This window comes from Stegostoma tigrinum, chromosome 1 (genome assembly GCF_030684315.1).
Source record: "Stegostoma tigrinum isolate sSteTig4 chromosome 1, sSteTig4.hap1, whole genome shotgun sequence".
Classification (NCBI taxonomy): Eukaryota; Metazoa; Chordata; class Chondrichthyes; order Orectolobiformes; family Stegostomatidae; genus Stegostoma; species Stegostoma tigrinum.
The window spans coordinates 15052917-15075297 of NC_081354.1; the positions used below are offsets into that span (position 1 = coordinate 15052917).

General features: G+C 47.5%; 1 protein-coding gene across 5 annotated transcripts in view; it reads left to right on the forward strand.

Moving 5' to 3' along the window:
• The window catches only part of gpat3 (glycerol-3-phosphate acyltransferase 3), a 48094-nt gene that overhangs the window by 19121 nt on the left and 6592 nt on the right, over positions 1-22381 (forward strand). For all 5 annotated transcript variants that reach the window (XM_048533239.2, XM_048533229.2, XM_048533247.2 and 2 more), the window contains 7 exons: positions 46-120; positions 3800-3889; positions 15405-15498; positions 17741-17856; positions 19805-19860; positions 20986-21071; positions 21981-22109. In XM_048533239.2, coding sequence (XP_048389196.1) covers positions 46-120; positions 3800-3889; positions 15405-15498; positions 17741-17856; positions 19805-19860; positions 20986-21071; positions 21981-22109 — 646 coding nt within the window. The remainder of the gene's footprint in view (positions 1-45; positions 121-3799; positions 3890-15404; positions 15499-17740; positions 17857-19804; positions 19861-20985; positions 21072-21980; positions 22110-22381) is intronic.

The window sequence follows — 22381 nt, forward strand, 5'->3', positions numbered from 1 at the left end:
TGTGACACATTTTAACAAGATCTCTTAACCTATTCTCTCTTGCAGGATAACTTTGGGTCTGATTGGCATTAGCTGGCTGGTGATCGGGACCACCTTAGTAGGACAGCTGCCAAACAGCAGGTAAGGAGGTGTGTAGTCCACTTGTGGCACTTCAGCAGGGATCACTGATGATGATCAGGGAAGAGAAATCTCCTACTCATCCTTTACATTCATCCCTGTGCTCTACCTTCCCATCTATCTTGGAATACAGGGATGGTTAGATATTATCTATACCACCATAGTTTTAATTCAACAAAAACCTATTGTAGATGGAAGCTTTCCAGCAAGTTTGGTCCAACTGCTAATGAATAAACACATCATGGTCTCGGCGGAGCCTGCTGAAGTGTTCACCGTACCTTAGTCACAATCTCCTGTTTTTTTTTATTTTAGTCTTTGGGTTGGAGGAAGCGTATTCAAATTCCTCAGTCTGAGAGGCAGAGAAAGTAAGATACAAAGTTAAAAGAAAGAGGAGCCACCTGAATTCAGTTTGCTCAGCCCTGTCAGCATTTTGAATATTTCAATGAGATCCCCTCTCATTCTTCCAAACTCCAGTGAATACAAGTCCTTTTAACTCAATATCTCCTCATGACAATCCTATCATCCTAGGAATCACACTTATAAAGCTTCACAGCATTCCGCGTACGCAAGTTATCTTTTAGGTAAGGAAATGAAAACCGAACAGAATTCTCCAGCTCACAAAGCCCTGTACAATTGCATTATGACTTCCTTGCTCTTGTACTCAAACCTGATTTGCAATGAAGACCAATGTGCCATTTTGTCTTCCTAATGTCTTGCTGGATCTGCATGCAAGCTTTCAGTGACTTGTTGCGCAAGGACTTTTAGATACCTTTGAGAAATGTTAACGTACGATCTTCCACCATTTAGATAATGCCTTTGCAATCTGTTCTTCCTGCTGATGTGGTCAACTTCACGTTTGTTGACATTATCCTGCATATGTAATGCATTTGCCCACTCAACTTGTCTAAATTGCCCTGAAGACTCTTTGCATCTTCCTCATGTCTCTCCCTTTTTTAGCCAAGTTTTGTGCTGTCAGCAAACTTGGACATACTACGTTTCGTTCCTCATCAAATGGTTAGTATGTATTGTGATAGCTAGGGCCTCCAACACCCCATTTGTCACCACCTTCCACTGTGAAAAACATTCGTTTATTCCCAATCTGTTTCCTGTCTGCCCACTAGTTCTCAGTCTTACCAATATCTCACATGATTTCATGTTGCACAATAACCTCTTACGTGGGACTTTACTAAAGCTTTCTCAAAATCCAAATCTGTTACATCCACCAGTTCTCCCTCGGCTATTTTATTAGTTACATCCTCAAAATAAACTCCAGTGGATTTGTCAAGCATGATTACCTTTCATCCGTGTTACAATACCATTTGTATTTTCGAAGTGTCCTGGCATCAGATCATCCATAACAAACTCCAGTTTTCCCTACTACTGATGTTAGCCAATTTGTATTTCCTTGCTTTTCTCTACCTCCTTTTTTTTATATAATGGGGTTAGATTTGCTACTCTCCAATCTGCCATGACTGTTCCAGAATCTATGGAATTTTGGGAGATGATGACTAATGTATTAGTATTCTGGTATGTAGATTATCAGGCCCTGGAATTTACCTGCTATCAGTCTCATTAATTCCCCAGGACTATTTTTTTCTATCCCAATTCCAACCATCTTTAATTTCTCCTTCCCATAAACCCTTCCTTCCCAAGCACTTCTGGGAAATTATTTGTGTTTATTTGGAACCTTTATGATAGCTGTTTGTTGCACCTGATCCATTGTGCCTTTGAAACAAATAGCATCATATATATTGTCAGCGATTGGTAATCTCTGATCTGAGTCATTCTTATAAGAGATTTTTTTAAAAATTAGATAATGAGACATGGGTTGCACTAGCTAGGCTGCAATTTATTTCTTTTGTTTGTGATATATGTAAATGATTTGGAGGAAGGTGTAGGTGGTCTGATCGAGTTTGCAGATGACACTAAGATTGGTGGAGTAGCAGATAGTGACGGGGACTGTCAGAGATTACAGCAGAATATAGATAGACTGGAGAGTTGGGCAGATAAATGGTAGATGGAGTTCAGTCTGGGAAAATGCGAGGTGGTGCATTTTGGAAGGTCAAGTTCAAGGCCGAACCATACAGTAACTGGAAAAGTCCTAGGGAAAATTGATGAGCAGAGAGATCTGGGTGTTCAGGTCCATTGTTCCCTGGAGGTGACAATGCAGGTCAATAGGGTGGTCAAGAAGGCATATGGCATGCTTTCCTTCATTGGACGGGGTATTGAGTACAAGAGTTGGCAGGTCATGTTGCAGTTGAATAGGACTTTGGTTCGGCCACATTTGGAGTACTGTGTACAGTTCTGGTCGCCACATTACCAAAAGGATGTGGATGCTTTCGAGAGGATGCAGAGGAGGTTCACCAGGAGGTTGCCTGGTATGGAGGGTGCTAGCTATGAAGAGAGGTTGAGTAGATTAGGATTATTTTCATTAGAAAGACAGAGATTGACGGGGGACCTGATTGGGGTCTACAAAATCATGATGGGTATAGACAGGGTGGATAGCAAGAAGCTTTTTCCCAGAGTAGGGATCTCAATTATTAGGGGTCGTGAGTTCAAAGTGAGAGGAGGAAGGTTTAAGGGAGATATGCCTGGAAGGTTCTTTACACAGAGGGTGGTGGGTGCCTGGAACGGGTTGCCAGCGGAGGTGGTTGACGCAGACACGTTAGCGTCTTTTAAGATATATTTGGGCAGGGAGCAAATGGACACAGACCGTTAGATGACAGGTTAGACAGAGGATCTCGATCGGCGCAGGCTTGGAGGGCCGGAGGGCCGAAGGGCCTGTTCCTGTGCTGTAATTTTCTTTGTTCTTTGCTCTTTGTATATCCAGATGCTCTTAAACGTAACTGAGCATTACTTTTCTCCCCATCACCAAGTCACTGCTATTTAGGCTACCTTTATCATCTCTGATCGATTTATTTTATTGTCACACGTACCAAAATACAGTGAAAAGCTATGTTGACGAGTGGTACAGGCAGATCACAGCAAGGAAAGGATGTAAGATCAAAAAGCCTTAAAAGCACACAGGTTACATTGCAGATCAGAGTTAATCACATTGCTGTAGGTCTGGAATCACATAGAAGTTAATCAAGGTAAGGATGGCAAAATTCCTTTCTGAAAGTGTATTAGTAGACCATAAGATATAGGAGCAGAATTGGGCCATTCGGCCCATCGGGTCTGATCTCCCTTACAATCATGGCAGAGCCATGTCTCAACCCCATTCTCCTACCTATTCCTCTTATCAATCACGAACTTACCTGTCTCTGTCTACACTCAATGACTTAGCCTCCACAGCCTTCTGTGGTAATGAGTTCCACAGATTCGCCACCGTCTGGCTGAAGAAATTTCTCCTCTTGGATGGACTTGTATGTCAATTAGTCATGGTTACAAGGTTGTTATTACTCCCTTTTTTTAAATCCAGATTTTGTTTTTTGATTATTGAATTCAAATTCCACCATCTGCTATAGTGGGATCGAAACCCGTATCCCCAGAATGTTGACCTAAGGTTCTGGATCATTGGGTAGGTGACATTATCATCATGCCACCAGCCATACTGGTCAAGTCATGAAGATGTAGTGGTTACTGTTCTTGAACTATTGCAACTCCTCTGCTCAGGTGACAAACTTCACCAATATGAGAGAGATTGTAGGTCATTTGAAGACTCTATATCTTTTCTCCTCAGTTTGAAGATGTGGCTTAGTGAGCTTGTACACTTGATGTGCTACAGAATATGTGCAAGAGGACTGTCTGCAACGATCCATTATCACAACAAGTAAGTCCGCAAATCATCAAAAGTTCATGTAAGCGTTTATTTTTAAAAAGGCTCATTTAGAAAAACATGGCACTTTCATTTGAGTGAAAAAGGGCCAATTGGCAAAATGCAAAGCTGTGATGTCCTATTTAATTAATGTGAGGACCATAGGAGTAATTCTATTTAAGATTGTTTTGCTTTACAGAGAGTAAAATCATGGACTCCTCCTGCTGCAAATAGACTGTTTGTTTGGGATGGGTGATGCAATGAGTTAGCACACAATGTTCTTTTAGCACGAATAGAAATTGCTGGAAAACCTCAGCTGGTCTGGCAGGTTGACTTCTGAAGAAGGGCCACTGGACCTGAAGCATTAATTCTGCCTTCTCTCCACAGACACTGCCAGCACCTGCAGTCCTTTGCTCTTTTTTTTTGATTTGCTGTTCTTTTAGCCTTTGGGACCTGCTATTCGCATATGGAAGATTGGTTTCCCTCCAGTAACATATGGACTCACATGGACATGATTTCAGCCACATGAGTTCCTGAAGGACATAACACCAGAACTCTGAAACACCCCTATTTCAAAACATTTGGCATCAAAGTGGCAGGTGGTCAATTTGGGGTATTTCTTTAGAAGAGGTATTAAACTGAGGACCCATTTATCAGTTTAGATGGCTCTAAAATTCCACCACCCTACTTGGAAGAAGAATGTGAGTTTTTCCTGGTATTTTGATATTTATCCCTCAATTAACATTTTGAAGATTATGTGGTCATTTAACACATTGCACACACAGCAAATTCAAATGAATAACAAATTGGCTGTCCTCCTTCCGATATTGCAACAGTGCCTACACTTCAAAAATGTACTTTATCGGCTGTGAAACCCATTGAGAAGCCAGATGGTTATGAAGAGTGCTGTTTAAATGCAAGTCTCTGCTTTTTTTGACATAGGAAAGGATGCTTTGGGCTTCTGTCATACTGTAGGAGACAGCTCATACATTAGATGTTTAGGAAACTATCAGATCTGAGAATGCTTGATTGTTACATTGATCTAAAATGCCCGCATAATTTTATCAGAAAATTCAGCGAACGTTCAAGTAGGATTTCCTAATTTGCAATTTGACCTTCAGGAATTGTTCCATCTTGTGGGATGGAAGTGTTCAGATCACTAGCAGTGATGTGTCACTTAGAGCATAATATTGACAAATGTGCATTGGATTAATTGATAAATAACAGTTATGTATGTACTTCAGAGTGAAGTCGTGTTGAACTGCAATGTGGGATGACCAGAGAAGGTGGTGTAACAAGCTGACAGTGATCATTTGAGATAACACAGTGAGCAGCTGGATGAGCACAGCAGGCCAAGCAGCATCAGAGGAGCGGGGACTAGCTGGGCTGGCTTTGGCATGCGTTCGGGGGAGGTGAGATTTCCCTCCTGCCTTCCTCCCACCTCAAGCCCCTCCCCCATCCCCTACGTACTAACCTCACCCCACCGCGCCCCCCCCCCCCCCCCCCCCACCGACCTGTGCGTCCTCTCTGGACTGACCTATCCCCTCCTAACTCCCTACCTACATTCACCTTCACTGGCTCTAACCTCTTTGACCTGTCTGTCTCCTTTCACCCTATTTTATCCATCTTCTCTCTGCCTCCCCTTGTCTCCCTATTTATTTCAGAATCCCCTTCCCCTCCACCATTTCTGAAGAAGGGTCCTGACCCGAAACATCAGCTTTCCTGTTCCTCTGATGCTGCTTGGCCTGCTGTGTTCATCAAGCTTCACACCATGTTATCTCAGATTCTCCAGTGTCGGCAGTTCCTACTATCTCAGTGATCATTTGAAGTATATTTCAAGAAAGCAGTCACACAATGAACATCTGGGGAGTGAATGTACTGTCACCGGCCGTGTGCGTGTACAGGTACATGTGAGGTTCACTATGATAGAAAATACAGGACATACACTTAAGAAAATGAGTTCCTTAGGAGGCAGAGATTATGAAAACTAGCAGCACAGATTCATATAGCCTCTAAAGAAGCAAACAAACACTGAGGCTTATTTCTAGAGGGGTCAAATTGAGAAGCAGTGATGTTAAACTCAGTTGTTAATTTTAAATCTAAGATAAATTTTTGTGAAGCAAAAGTATTGAGGGATGAGTGGCCAAGTTATATGGAGTCAGGCCACAGATCAGCCATGACGTAATTTAATGGTGGACTGGTTTTGAGGAGCTTAATGATCTATTCCTGTTCCTTTACTTGGATTATTCTGAGAATACTCTGAACAGTTCTCATCTCTGCAAAACAAAAGATATAAACATTTCAGTCTGAATTTGGGAAGGTGCTGACTTTTCCATGAATTAATGCAGTTAATATATGCTGGCTTTTTTATGTTAATTTCTTCATGGGAAGATGTTGGCAGCACTGACTTAGACCAGCATTTATTTCCCATCCCTCTTTGCATAAAAGACAGTGAAAAATCAACCACATCATGCTGGGTCTGGAGTGACGTGTAGGCCAGACCAGGTAAGGATTGCAGATTTCCTTCCTTTAAAAGACATTAGTTTGCGATGAAGAGTAACACCAGCAGCAGTTCAGTTTTCACACTACCTGACGGTAATCATGCAGGATTGTACCTCTCAACCTCTGCCTTTGCTTGAGGCACAGTGATCCTCAAGTTAAACCACCACTCTTTCCCCCCCCCCCCCCACCCCCACCCCCACTCTTCTCCCCCCCCATCCCCACCCCCACTCTTCTCCCCCCCCCATCCCCACCCCCACTCTTCTCTCCCCCCCCCACCCCCACTCTTCTTCCCCTCCCACCCCCACTCTTCTTCCCCCACCCCCACCCCCCACTCTTCTTCCCCCCCCCCCACCCCCCACTCTACTTCCACCCCCCACCCCCACTCTTCTTCCCCCCCACCCCCACTCTTCTTCCCCCCCCCACCCCCACTCTTCTTCTCTCCCCCCACCCCCACTCTTCTTCTCTCCCCCCACCCCCACTCTTCTTCTCTCCCCCCACCCCCACTCTTCTTCCCCCCCACCCCCACTCTTCTTTCCCCCCCCCACCCCCACTCTTCTTCTCCCCCCCCACCCCCACTCTTCTTCTCCCCCCCACCCCCACTCATCTTCTCTCCCCCCCACCCCCACTCATCTTCTCTCCCCCCCACCCCCACTCATCTTCTCTCCCCCCCACCCCCACTCATCTTCTTCTCCCCCCCACCCCCACTCTTCTTCTCCCCCCCACCCCCACTCTTCTTCTCCCCCCCCACCCCCACTCTTCTTCTCCCCCCCCACCCCCACTCTTCTTCTCTCCCCCCACCCCCCACTCTTCTTCTCTCCCCCCCACCCCCACTCTTCTTCTCCCCCCCCACCCCCACTCTTCTTCTCCCCCCCCACCCCCACTCTTCTTCTCCCCCCCCACCCCCACTCTTCTTCTCTCCCCCCCACCCCCACTCATCTTCTTCTCCCCCCCACCCCCACTCTTCTTCTCCCCCCCACCCCCACTCTTCTTCTCCCCCCCACCCCCACTCTTCTTCTCCCCCCCACCTCCACTCTTCTTCTCCCCCCCACCCCCACTCTTCTCCCCCCCCCACCCCCACTCTTCTCCCACCCCCACTCTTCTCCCCCCCCCACTCTTCTCCCCCCCCCACTCTTCTCCCCCCCCCACTCTTCTCCCCCCCCCACTCTTCTCCCCCCCCCCACTCTTCTCCCCCCCCCCACTCTTCTCCCCCCCCCCACTCTTCTCCCCCCCCCACTCTTCTCCCCCCCCCACTCTTCTCCCCCCCCCACTCTTCTCCCCCCCCCACTCTTCTCCCCCCCCCACTCTTCTCCCCCCCCCACTCTTCTCCCCCCCCCACTCTTCTCCCCCCCCCACTCTTCTCCCCCCCCCACTCTTCTCCCCCCCCCACTCTTCTCCCCCCCCACTCTTCTCCCCCCCCCACTCTTCTCCCCCCCCCACTCTTCTCCCCCCCCACTCTTCTCCCCCCCCCCACTCTTCTCCCCCCCCCCACTCTTCTCCCCCCCCCCACTCTTCTCCCCCCCCCACTCTTCTCCCCCCCCCACTCTTCTCCCCCCCCCCACTCTTCTCCCCCCCCCCACTCTTCTCCCCCCCCCCACTCTTCTCCCCCCCCCCACTCTTCTCCCCCCCCCACTCTTCTCCCCCCCCCACTCTTCTCCCCCCCCCACTCTTCTCCCCCCCCCACTCTTCTCCCCCCCCCACTCTTCCCCCACCCCCACTCTTCCCCCACCCCCACTCTTCCCCCACCCCCACTCTTCCCCCACCCCCACTCTTCCCCCACCCCCACTCTTCCCCCACCCCCACTCTTCTCCCACCCCCACTCTTCTCCCACCCCCACTCTTCTCCCACCCCCACCCTTCTCCCACCCCCACCCTTCTCTCCCCCCCCACCCTTCTCTCCCCCCCCACCCTTCTCTCCCCCCCCACCCTTCTCTCTCCCCCCCCACCCTTCTCTCTCCCCCCCCACTCTCTTCTCTCTCCCTCTCTCCCCCCCGACTCTTCTCTCTCCCTCTCTCCCCCCCCACTCTTCTCTCTCCCCCCCCACTCTTCTCTCTCCCCCCCCACTCTTCTCTCTCCCCCCCCCCACTCTCTTCTCTCTCCCTCTCTCCCCCCCCACTCTTCTCTCTCCCTCTCTCCCCCCCCACCCTTCTCTCTCCCCCCCCACCCTTCTCTCTCCCCCCCCACCCTTCTCTCTCCCCCCCCACTCTCTTCTCTCTCCCTCTCCCCCCCCCCACTCTTCTCTCTCCCTCTCCCCCCCCCCACTCTTCTCTCTCCCTCTCCCCCCCCACTCTTCTCTCTCCCTCTCCCCCCCCCCACTCTTCTCTCTCCCTCTCCCCCCCCCACTCTTCTCTCTCCCTCTCCCCCCCCACTCTTCTCTCTCCCTCTCCCCCCCCCACTCTTCTCTCTCCCTCTCCCCCCCCCACTCTTCTCTCTCCCTCTCCCCCCCCCCACTCTTCTCTCTCCCTCTCCCCCCCCCACTCTTCTCTCTCCCTCTCCCCCCCCCACTCTTCTCTCTCCCTCTCCCCCCCCACTCTTCTCTCTCCCTCTCCCCCCCCACTCTTCTCTCTCCCTCTCCCCCCCCACTCTTCTCTCTCCCTCGCCCCCCCCACTCTTCTCTCTCCCTCTCCCCCCCCACTCTTCTCTCTCCCTCGCCCCCCCCCACTCTTCTCTCTCCCTCGCCCCCCCCCACTCTTCTCTCTCCCTCTCCCCCCCCACTCTTCTCTCTCCCTCTCCCCCCCCCACTCTTCTCTCTCCCTCTCCCCCCCCACTCTTCTCTCTCCCTCTCCCCCCCCACTCTTCTCTCTCCCTCTCCCCCCCCCACTCTTCTCTCTCCCTCTCCCCCCCCCACTCTTCTCTCTCCCTCTCCCCCCCCCACTCTTCTCTCTCCCTCTCCCCCCCCCCACTCTTCTCTCTCCCTCTCCCCCCCCCCACTCTTCTCTCTCCCTCCACCCCCCACTCTTCTCTCTCCCTCCACCCCCCACTCTTCTCTCTCCCTCCACCCCCCACTCTTCTCTCTCCCTCCACCCCCCACTCTTCTCTCTCCCTCCACCCCCCACTCTTCTCTCTCCCTCCACCCCCCACTCTTCTCTCTCCCTCCACCCCCCACTCTTCTCTCTCCCTCCACCCCCCACTCTTCTCTCTCCCTCCACCCCCCACTCTTCTCTCTCCCTCTCCCCCCCCACTCTTCTCTCTCCCTCTCCCCCCCCACTCTTCTCTCTCTCCTCCCCCCCCACCACTTTTCTCTCTTCCTCCCTTCTCTCGCCACCCCCCAACTCTTCTCTTTACCCTCCCCCCCCGCCGCTCATTTCTCTCTCATGAGAGAGCAGCCTGTGAGGACACTGGTAATTTACTTATAAACTATTCTTTTATTTCACTTCTGACTCGTTTTTGACTTGTTCATATTTTAACATACTACTTCTCATCTCGAGTGATCTACTTGGTGTGCCACTTTCTGATTTGAAAAGGTGAATCTTGTACTTCTTTTCCAGCACCCCCTGTCACTTACAGGCTCCAGAAAATCTAGGGGAACAAATGTTGAGGAAAAATTACTCTCAGAGGAACACAATGTGACATTTAACTTGTGTGCCAATCAATAAACTGACTCATGACTCCTGGCGCTTATCTTTAGTGTAGTGTAAAGTTTTTGGCTAGCTGACCTCCTGGTCTTTCTGTGCATACTTGTGGGTGAAACATACCTGTGAAATAGACTCATAAAGGTCTACAGCATTGGGAAAGACCAGTTGGCCAATCGTGTCTGTGCCAGTCTATAACAAGATGATCTCAGACTAGGTCAGTCAGACATCCTTGTTTGGTTAAGACAGTCCCGAATTATGATTGCATCTCATTGGGCCCTGACAATTTTTGCCAAAATTGTTCAAATGTCCTTTGATTCAGCTTTCCTGTTGTTCTGCAGGACCGGAATGAGTTTGAACTGGATTTAACTTCCTGCTTGCATCCTTGGTCTGTCATTTTGCCCCATACCATGACATTGCATTTCTGGGTAACTTTGAGGTGAGGCGGGAGGGGAAGCAGAGAAAATACGTGGCAGGAAGACTGTGTCTGATTGGCCAAATATCTGCAAGACAAAGTGGGGAATCAACTTTGCAAAGAAGCAAAATCACCAGTTGATGGACACAGTTGACTTGTTTCAGTTTGTACAAGGGTATAGACGGAAGAAGTGCTGCACCTGACGAGCTGAAAAGATACATTTTGTATGTGTGTGAAGAAACATTAATTAGTTCAGAGTCCTGGTTTTCCCCCTATTTGGTCACCTTATTTTTGACACATCAGATTGGGAGCGGAAGCACTAGTATCAATACTAATAGAAGGCAATGATGTGAACCTGGTACTCTCTTAGACTGCAATACCATTTTGCTTTAGGATTTTAGAAAGCTTTTTTATTCCCATTATAATTGATTTGACTTTGGGAAATGAGCTGATTGAAACATTTCTTTGTATTTTTAACCTATTTCCTAAACTGATAAGTATTCATCCTGGTGTGCAGGGTCTGAACAAAGTTCATTTCTCTGTGATTTCTTCTTGTATTTTCACTGCCTGACTGTGTGGAGAAACCAATCTAATTGTGGCTGTAAATATTGAATGAATGGACTTCACTTAAAAAATACATTTCTTTTGAAGAGAGCTGAGAGTGGAATTGGAACAGAAATTGCCAACTACCCAAAGTCTGTTAATACCGGCGAGTTGCTTTAGAGAACACAGATTCAATTGCATTGCCAAACACCCAAACATGGGGCTGTGTGTGCAAGTTGCACTATACGGGTGTGTCTGTCTCTTCCTCCCCTTCCTTCTCTCTCTCTTTCTCTCCCTCTCCCCACCCCCCCCCACCCCCCCCCACGAGCGCTCGCTCTCTCTCTTCCCCCGCCCCGCGCCCTCCTTCTCTTCCCCCCGCCCCGCGCCCTCCTTCTCTTCCCCCCGCCCGGCGCCCTCCTTCTCTTCCCCCCGCCCGGCGCCCTCCTTCTCTTCCCCCCGCCCCGCGCCCTCCTTCTCTTCCCCCCGCCCCGCGCCCTCCTTCTCTTCCCCCCCGCCCCGCGCCCTCCTTCTCTTCCCCCCCGCCCCGCGCCCTCCTTCTCTTCCCCCCCGCCCCGCGCCCTCCTTCTCTTCCCCCCCGCCCCGCGCCCTCCTTCTCTTCCCCCCCGCCCCGCGCCCTCCTTCTCTTCCCCCCCGCCCCGCGCCCTCCTTCTCTTCCCCCCCGCCCCGCGCCCTCCTTCTCTTCCCCCCCGCCCCGCGCCCTCCTTCTCTTCCCCCCCGCCCCGCGCCCTCCTTCTCTTCCCCCCCGCCCCGCGCCCTCCTTCTCTTCCCCCCCGCCCCGCGCCCTCCTTCTCTTCCCCCCCGCCCCGCGCCCTCCTTCTCTTCCCCCCCGCCCCGCGCCCTCCTTCTCTTCCCCCCCGCCCCGCGCCCTCCTTCTCTTCCCCCCCGCCCCGCGCCCTCCTTCTCTTCCCCCCCGCCCCGCGCCCTCCTTCTCTTCCCCCCCGCCCCGCGCCCTCCTTCTCTTCCCCCCCGCCCCGCGCCCTCCTTCTCTTCCCCCCCGCCCCGCGCCCTCCTTCTCTTCCCCCCCGCCCCGCGCCCTCCTTCTCTTCCCCCCCGCCCCGCGCCCTCCTTCTCTTCCCCCCCGCCCCGCGCCCTCCTTCTCTTCCCCCCCGCCCCGCGCCCTCCTTCTCTTCCCCCCCGCCCCGCGCCCTCCTTCTCTTCCCCCCCGCCCCGCGCCCTCCTTCTCTTCCCCCCCGCCCCGCGCCCTCCTTCTCTTCCCCCCCGCCCCGCGCCCTCCTTCTCTTCCCCCCCGCCCCGCGCCCTCCTTCTCTTCCCCCCCGCCCCGCGCCCTCCTTCTCTTCCCCCCCGCCCCGCGCCCTCCTTCTCTTCCCCCCCGCCCCGCGCCCTCCTTCTCTTCCCCCCCGCCCCGCGCCCTCCTTCTCTTCCCCCCCGCCCCGCGCCCTCCTTCTCTTCCCCCCCGCCCCGCGCCCTCCTTCTCTTCCCCCCCGCCCCGCGCCCTCCTTCTCTTCCCCCCCGCCCCGCGCCCTCCTTCTCTTCCCCCCCGCCCCGCGCCCTCCTTCTCTTCCCCCCCGCCCCGCGCCCTCCTTCTCTTCCCCCCCGCCCCGCGCCCTCCTTCTCTTCCCCCCCGCCCCGCGCCCTCCTTCTCTTCCCCCCCGCCCCGCGCCCTCCTTCTCTTCCCCCCCGCCCCGCGCCCTCCTTCTCTTCCCCCCCGCCCCGCGCCCTCCTTCTCTTCCCCCCCGCCCCGCGCCCTCCTTCTCTTCCCCCCCGCCCCGCGCCCTCCTTCTCTTCCCCCCCGCCCCGCGCCCTCCTTCTCTTCCCCCCCGCCCCGCGCCCTCCTTCTCTTCCCCCCCGCCCCGCGCCCTCCTTCTCTTCCCCCCCGCCCCGCGCCCTCCTTCTCTTCCCCCCCGCCCCGCGCCCTCCTTCTCTTCCCCCCCGCCCCGCGCCCTCCTTCTCTTCCCCCCCGCCCCGCGCCCTCCTTCTCTTTCCCCCCGCCCCGCGCCCTCCCCCTACCTGTCATTCCCTTGCCTTAGCCTGCATGTGTCTTGCTCCTTTGTCAGTTGGCTTAGCTTCAGATCGGCTTATTTCAGTTTAACAGATTCTGAATAGTTTCTTTTGTTTTCCTCGACAGTCCGCTAAATTCCTAGTGAGCCTTTCTTTAATTTAATCTGACAAGAAACAACAGCCCATTTTGTTTTATCCTGATTGAACAGTTCAAACCTGTTCCAAAACAAGCGCTGTACATTCTAAAATGTTTGGGCTTTCTCTGCCTTCATTCCATTTTAATTATTTTTGAAGAGTCGGTGGATCTTTGAAGGTCAAAATTTCATTCAAACTGTGACTGGCGCTTCCACTTGAGCCAATTTGCCCAAACTCCCAATTCATCTAGCAAAAAGGTGGGAGGACTTGAATTGAACTTGGCATAACGTGTGCTGCACAGGTGCATGGAGAATGTCTGCTCTTTAAATGGTACTTAGATTCATGTCTGTATTTAGAGCACTACTTCTGTCTGTGGCATGTGTTGGAGGTGTCTATCTTCATACAGCACTGCATTGCCTCCCGAAAAAAAATCAGTGACGTCGGGAGTGCAGGATGGTCATGTTTACTGGATGGAGCTGGCCGCTCTGTGACAAATTTTGGTATGATTTTGGTTTATGATATTCTTTTGCAAACTGTCACCACCTGACGAGCAAGGATTGGAGAGAAAATCTTGCCCAATCTCTGCTCATTCACGTGATTTGAACCATCAGTCACACCAACACATTTTCTCCCAGCAACCTCCCACCCATCACCAAATCCAGCAGCTGCTTAGAATGATTCAAAATTCTTTCCTCCATTGCTCACTGTCAACAACAGTCCATATACTTTTGGGTATCTGTCTGCAGCTCTTCAGAAATCAGCTCTGAGATAATGCTATGCCCCATTGTTTAACTCGAGTTACGTTGCCTCCCCAGTCTGTTCCAAGTTGCAATAGAATAGTGTTCCCATTGGATTAGAAATCCAGAAATCAAAGTAATGTTTTGGGGAACGGATTAAAGTCCCACCATGGCTGTTAGTGAAACTTGCATTCAACTAAATGTGGAATTGTAGTCTAATGATGACCATGTAATCATTGTCATAAAAACTTATCTGGCTCACTAATGTCCTTTTAAGGAATGAAATCTGCCATCTTTAGGCTGGTCCAGCCTACGTGTGACTACACACCCACTGTAACGTGATTAACTCTCATATGCCTCTGCAGTGGCCAAGCACCACTAACAAGTTTCAGAAAATGAATGAGACCTGATGGACCATCTGACATCGATCTAGATACAAGAAACAAGAATGGCAAACTCCAACCCGTTGGCCGTGCAAAGCCGTCCTTACTGAGAGGCTGGTGACAAAGTTGGGAGAGCTATCTCAGACTATTTAAGCAACAAAGTCATGTCTTCATGCTGAGATACATTCCGTTTTGTTGTATGGTGGCGCTAATGTACAAAATAGATAGATCTGTTTGAAAATCTATCAGATCAAGACTAGCATCAATGAGAGTGTGAGCCTTAGCAACAGCAGAATTGTACTGTAACATCATCTACAACCTCAAAGCCCATCATATCCCTAACTCTATCATTGTCGTCCAACTCAGCTTCAATAAAAAGTGTAGGAAGGCATGACAGGAGCAGCACCAAGCATACCTAAAAATCAAGTGTTAACCTAGTAAAACTGCAACACAGGACCACATGCATGCTGAAGCAGCACATGATCCAGCACGTGGATCATTGGATCAGAATCCAAGTCCTGCAGTCCTGCCACATTTCAGCCATGAATGGTGACTGATACCTCAATGGAGGAGGAAGCACCACAAATATCCCAGCCCTCACTGGGAAGTGCAGAACCATTTTCCACAATCTTCAGCCAGAAATGCTGAGTGAATAATTCATCTTGGCCACCTCTTGAGATTCCCAGTATCACGTGCGTAGGTACATTTAGGGGGAGGCTGGATAAGTATATCTGGGAGAATGGAATAGAGGGATATGCTGATCAAGTTAGATAGCAAAGATGGATGGAGATTCGAGTGGGGCATAAATGCAGACACGAGCTGATTGGTCTTAGGACGTACACCACAGAAACAAGTCACCGTGTAGATGTTAATGAGCGTATGCGTGAACACCAGAGGTGGGTGCTTATTTGCATCAGCTATAACTAGGTACCACTCTCTCCCTGGATGGTGAATGGCTGGCAGGTTGTTTACCTCCTTTCATGAGGAAGGAATTGGACTGCAGCACAAAGAACAGTTTCAGTTAGGATGGGGCCAGCTCTAAACAAAGTTTAATCTAATTCTCCTGATTGGAGATGATCTTCAAAGATTGGTATTGTCTAGATTGGGCCAGAGTCACAAGTGATAACAGTGTAGTCTTTGTGTTTTGGTTTATTATAGGGCATGGGTTCCTTTCACTTTGATGTAGAATAAATTAAGATATTAAAGGTTAAAGGGATTGTTGACTCTTCATGTTGGGCAACTTTTGACTAATACTTTGAAATTGCAGGGAAAACAAACCAAAGCGAGGAGGCATTTGTGTAGCAAACCACACGTCGCCAATAGATGTCGTCATATTAGCCAATGATGGAGGCTACGCAATGGTGAGAGGGATGTCATGTTAAACTGTTTTATAATGTCTACTTGTATATACAAATAACAAGAAATATACATATTAACAAGCCTTACACTGATCAACGAGTGTTTGAGCTATTTTAGTTCTTTGCTATAGGCTACTAGGACAACTTACCTTTTAATGGTAATGGATTTGCCCCATTTCTCCGTTGCAGATTTTCTTGTTTACTCCTTTCTACCCTTTTTCTTATACCTATTTTCATCTTTTTCTCCTCTTTCCAACCCTCTTCTCTCCCACTCCTCCCGTGGCTATTATCTGGTCTTTTCTCTGGATAGCTTTGACCTTCTTCACTAACAACTGTTATTCCTCATACAAAAGAAAGGGAGGTCCTGAAATCATTTCCAGTTCAAGGTTGATTTGCTCTCAAAATTAGATTTATGCAAAAATTTGAGTGAAGCAATTTTAATAAAACATAGGAACAGGAGTAGACTATTCAGCCCTGTTCTACCATTCAATGAAATCTTGGCTGATCTGTGGCTTAACTCCAGGTCCCTGCGTTTGGCCCATATCCCTTAATACCTTTTTGCTTAACAAAAATTTATCTGTCTCAGATTTAAAATTAATGACTGATCAGCATCCAATGCCGTTTGTGGAAGACAGTTCAAAACATCTACCACCCTTTGTGTATAGAGGGGCTTTCTACTATCTCTGGTCCTAATTCTTTGGCTATGTTCCCTAGTTCTAGAATCTCCAATTAACATTTGCAATTATCATAATCTTATGGGACCATTTGAGCTGTATTCTTATTAGAAACAGACAACTGATGGTGGCTTAACCTGAGGGTTACTGAGGCCTCAGGCGAAGCAAACGTTTGCGAAGGACAGTCCTTGATGGTAACCTCAGCTGGTGCAGGAATTGAACCCATGCTATAGGCATCACTTTGCATCACAAACCAGTTGTCTAGCCAACTGACCCTGAAGCAGAAATGCTACATATTTGAAGCTGAAAAATGTGCAAAACAGATTTGAATGTAGTAAGTTTAAGTAAAGAGGAGCATGCTGAGTTAATGATGGAGTCAACATATTGTCCTTGTCTTGGCAACAATCCAGAGCAACAATACTCCTCCTTCAGGAACATGTCTTCGATTATATGCTACATTTAATGATTGCATGGAATAAAACAAAGAAACAAAGAAGCTGAATAAACCCAGCAGCTATGCCAGCGTCTCTGGAGAGAGAGAGAAACAGTTTTAACATTTTGCTATCTATTCTAGTTGGTGTATTTTGTGTTTAAACAGCATTCCTTTTAGACAATGAGTCACAGGAACATTGGTGGGTCATCAGCCAAGTTTGTGCATTTGTTTAAACTTGTATGGGGTTCTTAGAGTGCACAGCCTCTGAATACAGCATCTCTGTTGGATTGCAGCAAATATTGATTTCATATATCCTTCAGTTCTGACTGGAGCCTGGTAACTGCCCAGTACAAAAAACATTTCCAGTCCAATATGACTTCTTCAGAACTGGTTTTATTTACAGAAGCTGCAGTATTTTTGGTTTTATTATTAATAGCTGTATTGGTGTCTGAAGTCACGTGACCCTGATCTGTGATTGTTCAATACAGTGAATGGGGCTGTATGGTACTCTGAGTTCCCATTAGTAGAGTGGATTGGCAATTACCTGTTTTCAACCAGTTGGATGGACTGTGCTGGTCAACTAATTTAAACTTCTACACTTTTCCACCACTATCCATACTGATGTATATCCTGCAAATTTATTTGAGAAAATATGGGCATGCTAGTCAATGAGTCGTTTGCGGCTTCCAGATTTTTTTTTTGTTGTTAAGTTTGAACATTTCAATCTGAGAATGCCACATGCACTGAGAAACACTGAAAACAAATGTTTTGCAGCTCACATAATAACCATAGTTACCTGCTGCTGTTTCCTATTTGCAGACATGGCTTGGCCATTCAGTCCAACCCTGTCAAAATAATGTGCCAAGATAAAGCTTGGCATAATATTTGCTCAATATTTGTTTTCTTGCTTTAGAATTGCGATGAGTTTTGTTAATTAGTGAGCATTAGCCTGATGACGTGTTGGCAATTTTAATGAAATATCCATGAGTTTGAAAGGGTAGGTAAAACCTGTGGTAGGTATTGATTTTTTTTAAAAAAGTGCTTCATTAACACATTGAAAGAAAATAATTAATGTGCTCATGTGGGGGAGGGGAAAGAAATCAGCTGCAATAAAATTAATTGGTCCATTTCTGAACAGGTTGGACAGGTCCACGGTGGGCTGATGGGAATCATTCAGAGGTCAATGGTGAAGGCTTGTCCACATGTCTGGTTTGAACGATCTGAAATGAAAGATCGCCACCTCGTTATAAAAAGGTTAGACACAGTGACTGTTACATGTGGCAATCGTGAACTTGTATTCGTTCAGATTTTCCTGTCCCTGATTGCAGGAGTTAAAGTGGAGGAAGATTGGGCTAGCGATGGTTATCAGCCTGGTAATTATCAACTTATCATTGTGCTTACCTTTTTATTGTCCCAACAAAGTTTTGAATGCACTGCTCAAAAATAGAGGCTGCTACTTTAATAAGGTTTGTCGTTTGGATTATCAGCTGCAGTTCAGTGGGAGTGCTCTCACCTCTGAGTTGAAAGATTGTGCTTCACTTCCCAATCCAGGGCTGGGATCATTGAGGCTGATAATCCTACTGTAATACAGAGAGAGAGAGAGAGAGTCAGAGAATTGTGCAGCATGGAAAAAGACCCTTTTGTCCAGCTCTTCTATGTCGACCAGATCTACTAAATGAATCTAGTCCCGTTTGGTCGATATCCCTCAACACCCTTTGTATTCATATACTCATCCAGATTCCTTTTTTAAATGTTGTAATGGTTCCTACCCCCACCACTTCCTCTGCAGCTCATTCTGTACATGCATCAATTTGTATGAAAATGTTGCCCCTTAGGTCCCTTTTAAATCATTCCTCTTTCACCGTAAACCTATACCCTCTAGTTTTGAACTTCCCTATCCTGGGAAAAAGACTTTGGCAATTCACCATATCCATTTCCCTCATGATTTTATAAATGTCTATAAGGTCACCCTTCAGCCTTCGCTCCGGGCATAATATCCCCAGCCTATTCAGCCTCTCCCTATCGCTCAATCCCTCCAACCCTGGTAACATCCTTGTAAGTATTTTCTGCTGAGCCATTTCAATGCTAGCCAAAGAGTCCCTCAAACAACAGCACTTAAACAGTCATTCTCACCTTGTTATTTACTGGACTGTGGTGTTTGTAGGAGCTTGCTGAGTAATAATATGATGCACTTCAGAAATATTACCCAGGCTGCAAACTGCTTTGGCCTCCTGGGCGATGCTATCTATACAAGGCAGAAAATGCTGGAGATGCTCAGTATGTCAGCAGCATCTCTGAAGAGGAAATCTGAGTTTAGCTTTCAGGTGGTTGATCTTTTTATCAGAACTGAAATGTTAACTCTATGTGCAAACAGACGCTGACTGACCTGCTGAGTATTTCCAGTATTTTTGGTTTTAATCTCAGTTTGCCAATGTCCACAATGTCTTGGATTTGTCCCATAAAGGAAAAACATCTTTCTTTGATGTGTGCTCCAAGGTAGTGATGTGGGTGTTGTTGCCCCTTTCTCAGAGACTCAATGAGTGGGAAGTTGCATGATGATCTTTTGATCGGACAGGACGATCGGAGTGGTTGCTGTGGAGTTGGAAAATGCAAGGCTGGCAACATGTATAATGTGAACAGACGTTGTTTCAGTGCTGTCTGATCGAAAGGCAAACTGTCGATGAGACATTTCAAAATGTCTGCTTTTCTTTCTGTTGGAAGCAAACATTCAACGTCTGAGCAAAATTGTTTTTCTAATCCTCATTTAGCCACGTTGATGCTTGTTGGTGATAAAACTGAATGTTTGTGTTCCAGACATGGTAATTAACACAGATTCAGAACCTAGCTGTCTTACATAATAAACATTCGCTTGGAAGAGTGGAACATCACTGCATGAGTATGCGATTCAGCTCCTCAAATCTGTTCTGCCATTCCTTACATTATGGTGGAACCTCCCATTTACTTGCCTTGGTTATGTGTTCTCCAATACCCTTGCATGTCAAAAATCAATGAATCACAATTTGATGTTACCAACCTCAAAAAAAATCTTTGAGCAGAGGTTTGGGGTTTCAGGTTTTTAACGTGTGAATAACTGGCCTGTTGTTTAATGCATAGAACAAAGATGACAGAAACATTCTAGCTGTCAAAGGAAAAGGAATATTGTGTCTTCTCCCCTGTGATTAGTCTCCTCTTCTGTTCACAGACTAAGTGATCATGTTGCAGACAAGACAAAATTACCAATTTTAATATTTCCTGAAGGTAAGAACAATTTTACGAGCAGTAAATTTCATTCTTGTGTTACTTGAAAGCCTGGAAGTGTGCAAAAGAAATAACTTTGAATGAACTGTCATATTAAAACTGCCCCATAATTTAGCTCTAAGTGTAATCTTTTCTATCCCACCCCCCCGCATATCCTAATTGAAATTCTGGGGCTTTGTGTGTACTACTTAGTCTCCTTATTTTAGAAAAGATGTAAATGCATTAGAAGCAGTTTGGAGAAAATGTGTGTGACTGATACCTGATGTGGAATGGCTGGGCAATCTGAGTCTCTATCCATTGAAGCTTAGAAGAGTGAAAGCTGATTTTATTGAAACACATAAGATCCTGAAGGAACCTGACAGGGTGTCAAGCATGTCTCCCCTTGTGTGACTAGGGCACAGAGTTTTAAAGTAAAGAGCCTCCTACCTAAAGGGGAACATCAGGGGAATATTTTTCCACAAGTTGAGAGTCCTTGGAACTATCTTCCTGAGAGTGGGGAAGCAGGGACTTTGAATATTTTTAAGGAGAGGTAGATAGATATTTGACTGACAAGGGTCAGAGGTTGTTGGAAGAGGTGAGAATCCACAGTTACAACAACCGAGGTCTTAGTGAATAGCAGAGCAATCTTGTGAGGCTGAATGGCCTATTCTTGCTCTCAATTCATATGTCTGTACACATACTTTGGTACTGTATTTTCCAGAGTAAAGGTGTGTGTAAATGTTAGAAATTAAAATGCTCTCCAGGATTCAACGATTTTCTTCTGAGACTTGATTGACATCTGGCCTCTAGAAATGTTCATGGTCATTTGGTCTTTACATAGCCAACAGTTCATGTCAATTGAATTACACTATTGCCTAAAACCGTGTGACACTAATTTTCCTAATAAAGATTCTTAAGCAATAGAGGTGTTTTACATTCAAATATTACCTTTTCTTCCTTTCATGAGTAATGTTCATACTGCAGCAAATGGAGTAAAACCTAAAATAATAACACTGGATGTTGACCTGAGTTTCATGTTACTATCGATGTTACCTTGGTTGATTGGCAGTGGAAGCTCTTACAAACTAGATTTCCCTTTGGGTATACATTTGCAAACTAATCTTGAGTATGAAACTTGCTTTCCAGGTACCTGCATAAACAACACCTCTGTTATGATGTTTAAGAAGGGAAGTTTTGAAATAGGAGGAACAATATATCCTGTTGCAATCAAGGTAAATGATTGATCATCTTGAGTTTGACTGTTATCATGCTTTCAAATTTTGAGAAAATAGCTTTTTCTTCTTGAGATATTCAGCTGTCTAGTTATGTCGCAGGCTCAAATTGATCAAAGAGTACCTGTAGAAAAGTCTCAGCCCTGAAATTCCTTCGGGTGCAAGAATCAGTTGCGGGAAACTGCTTTGGCTCCCTTCAAGTCCTATTCCCTTTTAGAAGTTCTGTTTCCAGGTGATGATAACTCTTTGCATTTAAGAAAAATAATTCTCCTCATCTCATCTCAGCTCTTTTTGTATTACCTTTTGTCTGTGTCTTCTAATTATAGACTCATAGACTCATACAGCACGGAAACTGCCCTTTTGGTCCAACCAGTTCACACTGACCATAATCCCAAACTAAACTAGTCCCACCTACCTGCACATGGCCTATATCCATCCATACATTTCTTATACATGTAATTCTTCAAATAGCTTTGAAATATTGTAATTGTACCCTCATCCACTACTTCCTCTGGAAGTTCATTCCACACACCACCCACACTCTGTGTAAAGAAAAAAGTTACAGACACTTCTCCCAGTGGAAGCAGTTTCTCCTCTGTTACCATGTGAAGACCCTTCATGAGGATATGTTGCTTTCTCAAAGTTGCAGTTATTGATAGTGATAGAATTGTGTGTTCTGTTTCCAGAGCATTTGGATACAGTTAATTTTGCTTTCTCTTGGGTTTCAGTGTAAGAACTCAGTACCTTTTCGCCTGAAGAAAAAATAAGGCTGCTTTTGTGAAAACAGGCTAGTTGTAAGATTTTGGTTTCTTAAAAAAGCTAATATTTTTACTTGCAGCAGTTTCTCCCTTAGAGTGTTGACTAGAGTAACAGACGTTTAGTGAGCTTACATTGTTGTTTTTGTTGCAGTATGATCCTCAGTTTGGTGATGCATTTTGGAATAGCAGCAAATATGGAATGGTGTCCTACCTGCTTCAGATGATGACCAGCTGGGCCATAGTCTGCAATGTTTGGTACTTACCCCCAATGACCAGACAGGTAACTGATTTGTTTGTTGTGAACTGAATTCATGTGACTTTATTGTTAAGGCAGTTTCGGTTAAGTGGACCTTCGAGTTCTTCAAGGCTAGAGGGCAGGAAGTAATTGATTCAGTGGTATTTCACTTTCTATCAGGTATTCACGTCCTGGGCTCGTGTATGGAAGACTTTTACACTATTATTTTCAGTTCAGTAGGAAAACTCGGAACTTGGGAAGTTGTGAAATAGAGTAAATAGGCTGTGATGTACAGGGTACAAGTTTCTGTGTAGTAC